General features: G+C 41.4%; 1 protein-coding gene across 4 annotated transcripts in view; it reads left to right on the top strand.

The window, feature by feature from the left end:
- LOC102414350 (heat shock transcription factor 2 binding protein) overlaps window positions 1-5,500 on the top strand; it is an 84,881-nt gene extending 79,381 nt beyond the window's left edge. For all 4 annotated transcript variants that reach the window (XM_006060763.4, XM_006060765.4, XM_044947509.2 and 1 more), the window contains one exon: window positions 4,762-5,500. In XM_006060763.4, the coding sequence (XP_006060825.1) occupies window positions 4,762-4,970 (209 nt within the window). In that variant the 3' untranslated portion in view covers window positions 4,971-5,500. The remainder of the gene's footprint in view (window positions 1-4,761) is intronic.
- Window positions 5,501-13,086: the final 7,586 nt, after the last annotated feature.

Raw genomic sequence — 13,086 nt, 5'->3', positions numbered from 1 at the left:
CCCCGTGGCATGTGGATTCTTCCCAGAGCAGGGACTGAAGCTGTCTATGTTCCCTGCACTGGCAGGCAGATTCTTAACCACAGGACCACCGGGGAAGTCCCCCCCCCTCCACTTTTTTTTTAAGGTGAAAGGTAAGGAAATTAATGTGAGACCTTTGTTCTCATCCAACATAAGCATTCAGTGCTATAATTTCCCCTGATAAACAGTGATTTAACTCTGTCTACAAATTATGATAATGTGGTTTATTTTCATTTCAATCACAGTAATTCCTAGTTTTCCTTATGACTTCTTATTGATCCACAGATTATTTAGAAAAAAATTCTGAATAATATTTGGAGATTTTTTTCACACATTTTCTGTTATTTATTATGTATTTCTGTATTTCTAACTTAATTTTTTGTGATCACAGAACATATTTTGAATTCTTTTGAATGTGTATTTGGTCAAATTGGTTGATACTGTTATTCAGGGATTCTGTATCTTCACTGATTTTCTTTCTTCCTTTTTTAAAATCAGTAATGGAAATAAAAGTATTAAATTTCCAACTCTTATTGTGAATTAATTTATAATTAGTTATCTATCATATCTAATATGCCACTTTAATGGCAGAAAGGAAAGAGGGACTAAAGAGCCTCTTGATGAAGATGAGAGTGAAAACAACTGGCTTAAAACTCAGCATTCAAAAAGCAAAGATCATGGCATCTCGTCCCATCACTTCATGGCAAATAGATAGGGAAACAATGGAAACAGTGAAAATGAACAGCCCTTTATTTTCTTGGGCTCCAAAATCACTGCAGATGGTGATTGCAGCCATGACATTAAAAGGCGCTTGCTGCTTGGAAGAAAAGCTATGACAAACCTGGACAGTGTATTCAAAAGCAGAGATATCACTTGGCCGGCAAAGGTCCATATAGTCAAAGCTATGGTTTTTCCAGTAGTCATGTATGGATGTGAGAGTTGGACCATAAAGAAGGCTGAGCGCCGAAGAATTGATGCTTTCAAACAATGGTGCTGGAGAAGACTCTTGAGAGTCCCTCGGACTGCAAGGAGATCAAACCAGTCAATCCTAAAGGAAATAAACCCTGAATATTCATTGGAAGGACTGATGCTGAAGCTCCAATACTTTGGCCACCTGATGTGAAGAGCTGACTTATTAGAAAATATCCTGATGCTGGGAAATACTGAGGGCAGGAGGAGAAGGGGACGACAGAAGATGAGATGGTTGGATGGCATCACTGACTCAATGAACATGAGTTTGAGCAAACTCAGGGAGATGATGAAGGACAGAGAGGCCTGGCGTGCAGTGGTTCATGGAGTGGCAAAGAGTCAGATACAACTTAGCAACTGAATAACAGCAACAGCATCTATGATATTTTGCATTGTTTCTCTTGAAACTCTGTTGTTAGATACATATCTAATTAAGTCTGCTGTGTCTTTTTGGTCCACTGACCTCTTTATAATTATACAATGACCCTCCTAAGCACATGGTAATATTTTTTGTTCTGAAGTCTACATTGTCTGATAATACAGGCTTTGCAGATTTCTTTTAATTAGTGTTTGCCTGGCATGTTTTTTTAATATTCTTTCATTTTTAACCTGTGTCTTTATTTTAGGTGCCTTGTAGACAATGTATAATTGAGTCTTGATGTTTTATGCATTTTATATCTTTTAAAAATCTTTTATTGGAGTATAGGTGCTTTACAATGTTTAGTTTCTGCTGTGCAGCATAGTAAATCATTTATTCATCTGCATATATCCACCTTTTTTAGATTTCCTTTCCATTTAGGTCACCACAGAGCACTGAGTAGAGTTCCCTGTGCTGTAGGTTCTCATTAGTTATCGGTTTTATACAGAGTCAGAGATGATTGAGCGACTGAACAACAACAAAATATGTCAGTCCCAATCTCATAATTCATCCTGTGTATTTTCTATCTTTTAATCAATGTATTTATACAGTTTTCAGCTAATTTATATAGAAATACAGAAATACTTGTAGTTGTTTCTTTTCCCTCTTTTTTGTCTGCTGTTGGATTGAGTATTTAGTATTCTATCTGCACTGTTCGCTTATCATTTACATTTTAAAGTTGTTTTTTTTTTTTTAGCATTTGCCCTAGGGTTTATAATACAGTCTTTAATTAAGATTATGTCATGCGAAATGCCAGGCTCGATGAAGCACAAGCTGGAATCAAGATTGCTGGGAGAAATATCAATAACTTCAGATATGTAGATGACACCACCCTTATGGCAGAAAGCAAAGAGGAACTAAAGATCCTCTTGATGGAAGTGAAAGAGGAGAGTGAAAAAGCTGGCTTAAAACTCAACATTCAAAAAATGAAGATCATGGCATTGATCCTATCACTTCATGGCAAATAGATGGGGAAACAATGACAGACTTTTCTTGGGCTCCAAAACCACTGCAGATGGTGACTGCGGCCATGAAATTAAAAGACGCTTACTCCTTGGACGAAAAGCTATGACCAATCTAGACAGCATATTAAAAAGCAGAGACATTACTTTGCTGACAAAGGTCTGTATAGTTAAAGCTATGGTTTTTCCAGTAGTCATGTATGAATATGAGAGATGAAACATAAAGAAGGCTGAACGCCAAAAAATTGCTGCTTTTGAATTGTGGTGCTGGAGAAGGCTCTTGAGAGTTCCTTGGACTTCAAGGAGATCAAACCAGTCAATCCTAAAGGAAATCAGTCTTCAATATTTATTGGAAGGACTGATGTTTAAGCTGAAGCTCCAATACTTTGGCCACCTGAGGAGAAGAACTGACTCATTGGAAAAGACCCTGATGCTGGGAAAGAAAAGACTGAGGGCAGGAGGAGAAGGGGAGGACAGAGGATGAGATGGTTGGATGGCATCACCGACTCAATGGACATGGGTTTGAGCAAGCTCCAGGAGTTGGTGATAGGGGAGCCTGGCGTGCTGCAGTCCATGGCATTCCAAAGAGTCAAACATGACTGAGTGACTGAACTAAATTGACCTGAATTATTACTAATTGTGTTAATTAATCAGAGTTGATTTTAAATTAAAACATTAAAAATCTTTAAATAATAACGTACTGCTTCAGGTATATTGCAAGAACCCTAAAACAGTGTTTTCCCATCTATTGATCATATTTATTTCAAATTCCTTTTCTAATTGTTTCTACATCTAGGTTATCTCTGAGTCTGGTTCTGTTGATTATTACTTCAGTGGAGTTTTATTCCCCTTGCTTTGTCACTGTAATTTCTGATTGAATGGTGGGCCTTGTGTGTAGGGCAGTAGAGTGGAGGTCAGCAGGCTTTTCCTGTAGTGAGCTAGCTGGTAACTATTTTGAACTTTGAGAATCACGTGTGGTTTCTGTTGTGTATTATTCTTCTGTTTGTTTTCTTTTAAAATAACCCTTAAAAAAGGTAACAGCCACCCTTAACTCACAGCCTGTGTGGAAATATGGGCTGACTTTGGCCTGCATGCCAGCCTCTGCAGGAGAGAATGAGGTAAAGTGTTCACAGGTCCTATTTTGCTGGGGTGGTGGTGTCGGGGCTGGGCTGGGCTTGGGGTTTGTTGCTGTGGTTACCTCTGCACTGCTGCTTTCAGAACATCTCCTTCCTGTGCTGACGGTGCAGACTGAGTGGCCAGAGCAGTCTCCACCCTCAGCTGAGGGCCTTCCCTTTGGTCTGTGTCCCAGAGGGATCCCCTTCCGTGCTTTTGCTCCCTGCTGTAGACTGCTCTCCTTGGCTGCTGGGTGTTTGCTGGGCCACTGCAGGTCGTGGGGTGAGTGGGGGGAGCTCCCTCTTGTGCCTCCATCCAAGTGGGCGCCTCCACAGAGATCCTGTCCTCCTTCCCGTGGCAGCCGCTCTGCTTGTGTCTTTGGTTGTTTCTGTGCCAGAGAGTTTCCTTCCCGTCCCCCCCAAACAGAAGGATTTCACGGTCTGGACCCCGGGGGGTTTCTGCCTCCCAGCACAGCAGTCTTAATGTGTCTCGGTGCTTTTGTTCAGTAAAGAAGGGCTCGGGGCAGGGATGTGTGTGTGTGTGTGTGTGTGTGTGTTCCATGGCAGTACCCACTGAGCGCTTGTTTAGTCTACTCTCTTCAATCCACTTACAGCTTAAAGGTTTTTAAAGTGTAGTGCTAGGAAAGAGGTACAGATTTTGAGTCTGGTTCCTATTACAGAGTCTAATGAAGAAATGACTCCGTGGCATGTTTAACATTCCCATTGGAGAGCCATGGTGAGGAGAAGGGGATCCGTGGTGGTCAGGGTTACAGCTTGCTTGGGGCTCTTGTTTCGGTCCAGCTGCTTCTGCGTGCCTGCTGTGGTCCGTGGCTGCCAGCTCTGTAACTCCAGGGAGCCTCCCGTGGAAAACGGAAGGCAGCTTGAGTGTTGCAGCCGTGATTTTGCAGAGCTCAGTGGCCTGAGCGATGCCTCGTCAGTATGTGGTCTCTCGGGTTTGCTGAACTTGGAGTGAAAGTGCTCGTAAAAGTGAACAGAATTATAGCAGACTACATGAAAAGCCCTCGTATTTTTAGTTCAGCATTTTAAAATTACATGCTTGTAATAGTCGAAGGTGGAACATTACTAAGTAGAAGATGTTGTTTTCATGTGCCTTTCGTGAGCTCAGCTTTTACGTCAAGAAGTGACACCATTTTGGGTCAGTTCATAGTTCAGTAAACTGTCCAATCCATCGTTCCCAAAGACCAGGAGGCCCTGAGGGTGGCTTCTGCCCAGGGTCCCCTTGGAAGGTTTTATTCTAACCGGAGCATTGCCTCTTCCCCAGATCCCGACGCAGAGGTGTGTCTCCACGTGCTGCGCCTCGTCCAGTCTGTGGTGCTGGAGCCAGAAGTCTTCTCCAGGTCAGCCTCTGAGTTCCGGAGCTCCTTGCCCCTGCAGCGCATCCTGGCTATGGCCAAGAGCCGCAACCCCCACCTGCAGACCGTGGCCCAGGAGCTCCTGGAGGACCTGCGTGCTCTGGAGCGTGATGTGTAGGGGCGCTTGTGCACCATCTTCTCCCCGGGTCCCCACTTTGTCCTCCAGAGTCACCAGCCGTGTGCCATGTTACACATGCAGATGTGATGACTAGCGATGGGTGTGAATTGATATGTATCTACAGGACTTCCTCTTGGAAGTAAAAATTCTTGTGGGTGGTTGGTTAACCTTGCCAAAAGGGGAGCCTGAGGAAGGATCTGTCCTTCTAGAAAGGCCCATGTCAGCTGCAGACGGAAGAGGGCCTTCTCAGAGCGGCTCCTGCTGCCCAGGAGACTCTGAGACCTGTTGGCTCCCTCTGAAAGTAGGAGGTTAAATAACCACCTACCCCATTGGTCAGCACTTTCCTGAGATACATTTTTTGAAAAACAATTCATTCTAATGATTACAATTAATCCCCCCAGTTCACGTTTACCTTTCAACCTTTTGGTGAACCTATTATTTCAGATGACATTGGACATTTTAGTTCTGTATTTTTTTGCCTCTTTTGTTTTTGAATAAATAAAGCCAGCAGAGTCATTGATGTGCTATAACCGTTGTTTTCTGAAGTATTATAAACTTGGTGTTAGGAAGTTGCATATTACAATGCATATACGTGGCTGGAGAAAACCTCTCCTTGCACTGTTCTGGGCCCTTTGGCTATAAACTCAGGGATCCAGTTTTTCATACAGCATTATCATGGAACAGGCCTTCACACAGTTGCTTGAAGTTCTTTAAATGATGTGCACAGGTGTGTGTCCTTCTCAACTGCATCTGGTCCTGTGGCAGAGAACAGAGGAGGGAGCTGTCTGTTTCTCGTGGGTGCTGCGATATGTGGGCAGAGTCCCCTCTGTCATTCTTAAAGCCACGGCAGCGTGTGCTGTGCCCATCAGGATGGTGTTGCAGGCCCATGGGCTCTGGGAGTTCTGCAGCTGCAAAAGCACAGGCTAGCGTCCTTTCCCGCGGCAGCCCCAAGCATGTGTGTATGCTGTTTCTGTGTGCGTGGCAGTTTGGAATAACTTCATTTTCCTTTTAAGCAGATTTTACAGGCTTTGTGCAGTTTATGGCTGAGTCTGAATGAAGGAGCTTATATATATACACAGTTGCTTGAATTTCACAAGCTGACATATTGTGGAACCTGGCTCATCAAAAGCAGAGAAAAGTTGTAAAAGGCAATTTAAAATTCACGGAGGCAGACATTGGTCCATCTGTGCTGTGTGGTGCTGTGGGCCCTGATGACTGGCAAATAAAATTGAGGACGTTGTGTTTTTGTTCTTTTTCTAGCATAGTATCATTTTCATTTTGGTTATTTGCTTGATAAGGTAATGGGAGATAAACTAGTTGTAATTAGTTGTGCTGTCTCTAGAAATGCAGGGTCTTTTTCCTGCCAAAAATGGGATCGGTGGCATATAGAGAAAAATGGAACTGGGCCAAGCCCGTGACTGTCGTGTAGTTTAGCTAATTAGTAGATGAATGTGATTAAGAAGGATATGTTTTTTTTCCTCCTAATTTTAAAGTGCTAAAGATAGCAAGGGTTCTTACGAAAACTCCTTCAGAAAGAAACATGTCAAATACATATTTTGAATGTATATCACAAGAAAAGTACTTAAGGCCAATTTTAAGGAGTGACTAGCCTTTCTAATATTTCCACTTTTCTTATGAAGGTCAAGGGGAAAACATGGAATCTTCATTTTTTTTTTTTTTTGCATCTGAAGATCTAAAGAAAACTCATTTTATTTTTTTCTTGTTTATTTTTTTTTTACTTTACAATATAAATAAAACTCATTTTAAAAAGTAATCATTGAAGTATATACGTGGCAGTGTCTGAGGTTGCTTGTGAATTTTAAAATCAGAAACAACAGCAGTAGAATGGTATCTGTTTTTTAAATTTAAGCTTTAAATAATTCCTTTTCTATTTATTATGTCAAGGAACTTCTTCTCCTTGGTGCTGTCAGTGTGTAAAGGCGTGAAACCTGCCAGGCCCACAGGCAGACCTCACTCCCTCTCCAGTCTCTCCCCCACCCCCCAGCCGGTGAGCAGGGAAGGCCTCTTGCCATCCAGTCTACTCTGTGTTCTCAGAGGTTAGAAAGGAGCCCATCCTGTTAGGATGCAGGTCAGTGTGTCTGTGTGTGGAACGAATTGGGAGGAGCATAATGGTATATTGAGTTAGTCTCATCCCAGATCCTCTTACAGCCCCGTGTCTTTCACTTGTTCCAGAGGCCTTTAAAATTAATTAGAGTATTAAGCATAGCATCACAAGTCTGGGACTTGAAGGAAATTGGCCAAGGCCTGTAGTCAGACCACAAACAAGGAGGGTTTTTAACGAAAGTTGTAAATGTGGCCCTTACACTGTAGCTGTACCGCCATGATATTAATACAAGTGGAAAGGCTGATCAGTACTTTTGTAGGCGTACTGATTTTCTGAGAAGTTCTGAAGTTGAAGTTTGCACTGTTTTGCTCTCTTCCAAGAAGTAGATGCTTAGACAGCTTCCCAAGGACCTCTAACCAACGTAGGGTCTCTGACCTAGACCCTGGTACAGTGTATGACACGGGATAGGATGCAGCATTCTGTGGGGACAGGGCAGCCTCAGAAGGTGCGGTGAATGACCCACTGAAAAGTCTCCGGATACTTCTTAAGTCCAGACTTCGGTGAGGAGGAAAGGTCTATCCTTACGGCCCACAGCTCTCTCTGCTCTGAGAATGTGCACATTCAAACTTGTCTCCAGATGTAGAATGAATGTGCTAGTGCGTGTTACACAGTGAAGACTCTTACTGTCTTTTTTGTTGTTATTTGTAGTCCTTCAAGTTTTTTTGAATTGTAAAATTAACCACAGAAATGTAGATGGTGAACATAAAATTTACCATTTAACCCATTTCTAAGTGTAGAATTCAGTGGTATTAAATACATTCACGGTGTTATGTAACCATCTCCACTGTCTATTGCCAGAACTTTTTATTGACTCAGACAGGAACTCTGTACCCATTGAATAGTAACTCATCATCTTCCATCTCCCAGTATCTATCCTCTGTTCTACTTCTGTCTCTCTGAGTTTGACTTCTCAAGTACCTTGTATCGCTCGCTATCGCTATCGCTGAGTTGCTTCAGTCGTGTCCGACTCTGTGCAACCCATAGACAGCAGCCCACCAGGCTCCCCCGTCCCTGGGATTCTCCGGGCAAGAACACTGGAGTGGGTTGCCATTTCCTTCTCCAATGTGTGAAAGTGAAAAGTGAAAGTGAAGTCGCTCAGTCTGTCCAACTCTAGCGACCCCATGGACTGCAGCCTACCAGGCTCCTCCATCCATGAGATTTTCCAGGCAAGAGTACTGGAGTGGGGTGCCATTGCCTTCTCCGACCTTGCATAAATGGAATCAAATATCTGTCCTTCTGGGTCTGGCTTATTTCACTTAGCAGTGCAGTGTTCATCCATGTTCTAGCCTGTGTCAGGACTTCATTCCTTTCCATCATGCCTAATATTCCGCTATGTCATTGTCACACGTTTTGTTTACCCATTTGTCTGTTGATGGACACTTGTTTTAACCTTTGGCTGTAGTGAATGATGCAGTGAATGTTGCTGTACATGTATCTGTTTGAGTTCCTGCTTTCAAATCTTTTGGGTGTGTACTTAAATTGAAATGGTTGTATCATATGGTCTAGGGTTTTCTCTATGTATAACATCATGTTGTCTGCAAATAATGATAGTTTTATTTTTTCCTTTCCAATTAGGATGCCTTTTATTTCTTTTTCCACCTGATTGCTCTGGCTAGGACTTTCAATACTCTGTTGATAAGAGTGGCAAGAGTGGGAGCCTTCTTCCTAATATTAAGGGGAAAGGTTTTAGTTTTTTTGCTGTCAAGTATGATGGTAACTGGGCTTGTGCCCTTTATAGTGTTGAAGTACCCTGTGGCTCAGAGGTGAAGAATCTGCCTTCAACGTAGGAGATGTGGGTTTGATCCCTGGGTCGGGAAGATCGCTAGAGAAAGAAAAGGTAGCCCATTTCTGTATTCTTGCTGTGAAATCCCATGGACAGAGGAGAGAAGCTTGGCAGGCTGTAGTTCATGGGGTTGCAAAATAGTCAGACATGACTTAAGGACTAAACAACAACAAATGTTCCGTCCAGGCCCACTTTGTTGAGAGTTTTTATGATAAATGTTGGATTGTTTTCAGATACTTTTTATGCACCTATTGAGATGATCATATGATTTATATTCTTCCATTTGATAATGTGGTATATCACATTGTAGAGAAGGAAATGGCAACCCACTCCAGTACTCTTGCCTGGAGAATCCCATGGATGGAGGAGCCTGGTGGGCTACAGTCCATGGTGTTGCAAAGAGTCGGACATGACTGAGTGACTTCCCTTTATATCACATTGACTGATTCGTGGATTTTGAACTGTCCTTGGCATATTAGAATAAATCTCACTTGATCATGGTGCATGATCTTTTTATTCTTGTTGAATTTGGTTTGCTGATGTTTTGTTGAGGGTTTTTGCATCTGTGTTCAGGGATTGTTGTTCAGTTGCTAAGTTGCGTCTGGCTCTTTGCGACCCCATGGACTGTAGCACTCCAGCCTCCTCTGTCTTCTACTATCTCTCAGAGTTTGCTCAAATTTATGTCCATTGAGGAGATGCTATCTAATCATCTCATTTTCTGCCACCCCGCCTCCAATCCTTCCCAGCATCATTATCTTCTTTTCCAATGAGTTGGCTTTTCGCATCAGGTGGCCAAAGTATTGTAGCCTCGGCTTTAGCATCAGTCCTGACAATGAATATTCAGGGATTCATTTCCTTTGGGATTGACTAGTTTGATTTCCTTGCTGTCCAAGGAACTCTCAAGAATCTTCTCCAGCACTATGGTTCAGAAGCATCAATTGTTTGGCCCTCAGCCTTCTTTGTGGTCCAACTCTCACATCTGTACATGACTACTGGAAAACCATAGCTTTGACTATATGGATCTTTGTTGGCAGAGTGATGTCTCTGCATTTTAATACACTCTCTAGGTTTTTCATAGCTTTCCTTCCAAGGAGCAAGTGTGTTTTAATTTCATGGCCGCTGGATGTTGTTGCTCAGTCGCTACGTCATATCTGACTCTTTGCATCCTCATGGACTGCAGCATGCCAAGCTTCCCTGTTCTCTACTATCTCCTGGAGTTTGTTCAAATTCCCGTGCATTGAGTTGGTGATGCCATCTAACCATCTCAGTATATTGGCCAGTAATTTCTTTTTGTTGTTGTTGTTGTTGTTCCCTTGTCTGGTTTTGATACCAGGGTAATACTTACCTTGTAAAATAAGTTTGAGAACATTCCCCGATTTCAGAAATCCCCGATTTTGGAAGAGTTTGAGAAGGATTGGTATCAGATTTTCTTTGAGTGTTTGGCATAATTCACCAGTGAAGCTGTCTGGTACCGGACTTTTGTTCATTGGGAGTTTTTCTGATTACTGTTCAGTGTCCATACTAGTAATCAGTCTATTCAGGTTTTCTGTTTCTTTATAATTCTGCCTTGGAAGATTGTATGTTTCTGGGAGTTTATCCATTTCTTTTAAATTGGGCCAATCCTAACATCCAATTTGTTGGCATATAATCATCGATAGTCTTATGATCCTTTGTATTACTTTGGTATCAGTTGCAATTTCTCTCTTTTCATATCTGAATTTATTTGGGCCTTCTCTCTTTTTTTCTTAGTGAGCTTATCTAAAGGTTTGTCAATTTTACCTTTTCACAGAAACAGCTCTTAGTTTCTCTGTTTTAGTCTCTATTTCATTTATTTCCACTCTGATCTTTACAGTCTCCTTCCTTCTATTAATTCTGGGTTTTGTTTGTTCTTGTTCTGGTTCCTTCAGCTGTGAAGTTAGATTGTTTGAGGTATTTATTGTGTCTTGTGGTTGGGCTGTATCACTATGAACTTACTTCTTAGAACTGCTTTTAGCATATTCCAAAGATTTTGGTAGGTTGTGTTTCCATTTTCATTTGTTTCAGGGTATTTTTTTTTTTTAATTTCTCCTTTGATTTATTTGTTGACTCATTGGTTGTCCAGGAGTATGTTGTTTAATCACCACATATTTGTAATTTTTCCAGTTTTCTTCATGTAATTGATTTCTAGCTTCATACCATTGTGGTCAGAAAATACGCTTGATATGTCTTTAGTCTCCTTAAATTTACCAAGGCTTTTTGGTGGCCTAGCATGTGATATATCCTGGAGAATTTCCCTGTGCGCTTGAGAAGAATGTGCTGCTGCTTTTGAATGCAAAGTTCTATATATACTAAGTCCTTATGGTGTAATGTGTCATTTAAGGCCAAAATTTGCTTATAAATGTTCTGTCTGGATCATCAATCTACTGATATAATTGAGGTGTTCTATTATTTTTGTATTGCTATCAGTTTCTCCCTTTGGGTCTGTTAAGTACCTCTGTTGGGTGCATGAATGTTTACAAGTGTTATGTCTTCTTGATTAGATCAACCTCTTTATCATTATTTAATGCTCAATTTTGTCTTTTATTAGTCTTTAAAGTCCATTTTGTCTGATGGAGTTAGCTATCCCAACTTTATTTTGGTTTCCATTTGCATGAAAAATTTTTTTCCATCCCTTCACTTTCAGTCTTGTGTGTGTTTTTATGTCTGAGGTGAGTCTCTTATATGCAGCATATAGATATGAGTGTTTTTTTTATCCATTCAGCCACTCTGTCTTATGATCGAAGCATCTAGTCCATTTACATTTAATGTAATTATTCATAGATACGTACTTATTGCCATTGTGTTCATTGTTTTAAACTGTCTTGCAGTTCCTCTGCAATTTTTTCTTCACTTGCTTTTTTCCCTTATGATTTAAAGACTTTCTGTAGTGTTATACTTAGATTTCTTTCTCATTGTTTTTGGTGTGTCTACTATAAGACTGGGAGCTGACTGTGGTTCAGATGATGAACTCCTTATTGCCAAATTCAGACTTAAATTGAAGAAAGTGGGGGAAAACCACTAGACCATTCAGGTATGACCTAAATCAAATCCCTTATTTGATGGAAGTGAGAAATAGATTTAAGGGACTAGATCTAATAGACAAAAGGCCTGAAGAACTATGGACAGAGGTTTGTGACATTTACAGGAGACAGGGATCAAGACCATACCCAAGAAAAAGAAATGCAAAAAAGGAAAATGGCTGTCTGAGGAGGCCTTACAAATAGCTGTGAAAAGAAGAGAAGCAAAAAAAGCAAAGGAGAAAAGGAAAGATATACAGAATACAGAACTCTGCATTCCCATTTGAATGCAGAGTTCCAAAGAATAGCAAGGAGAGATAAGAAAGCCTTCCTCAGTGATCAATGCAAATAAATAGAGGAAAACATTAGAATGGGAAAGACTAGAGATCTCTTCAAGAAAATTAGAGATACCAAGGGAACTTTTCATGCAAAGATGGGCTCAATAAAGGACAGAAATGGTATGGACCTAGCAGAAGCAGAAGATATTAAGAGGTGGCAAGAATACACAGAAGAACTGTACAAAAAAGAGCTTCACGTCCCAGATAATCGCGATGGTGTGATCACTCACCTAGAGCCAGACATCCTGGAATGTGAAGTCAAGTGGGCGTTAGGAAGCATCACTACGAACACAGCTAGTGGAAGTGATGGAATTCCAGTTGAGCTGTTTCACATCCTAAAAGATGATGCTGTGAAGGTGCTGCACTCAATATGCCAGCAAATTTGGAAAACTCGGCAGTGGCCACAGGACTGGAAAACATCAGTTTGCATTCCAGTCCTGAAGACAGGCAATGCCAAAGAATGCTCAAACTACCGCACAATTGCACTCATCTCACACGCTAGTAAAGTAATGCTCAAAATTCTCCAAGCCAGGCTTCAGCAATACGTGAATCGTGAACTTCCAGATGTTCAAGCTGGATTTGGAAGAGGCAGAGGAACCAGAGATCAAATTGCCAACATCAAATGGATCATCAAAAAAAAACAAGAGAGTTCCAGAGAAACATCTATTTCTGCTTCGTTGACAATGCCAAAGCCTTTGACTGTGTGGATCAGAATAAACTGTGGAAAATTCTGAAAGAGATGGGAATACCAGACCACCCGACCTGCCTCTTGAGAAATCTGTATGCAGGTCAGGAAGCAACAGTTAGAATTGGACGTGGAACAACAGACTGGTTC

Source organism: Bubalus bubalis, chromosome 1 (genome assembly GCF_019923935.1).
Source record: "Bubalus bubalis isolate 160015118507 breed Murrah chromosome 1, NDDB_SH_1, whole genome shotgun sequence".
Lineage (NCBI taxonomy): Eukaryota > Metazoa > Chordata > Mammalia > Artiodactyla > Bovidae > Bubalus > Bubalus bubalis.
The sequence above is the reverse complement of the archived record's forward strand: the minus strand, read 5'-3'. Positions and strand labels throughout refer to the sequence as shown.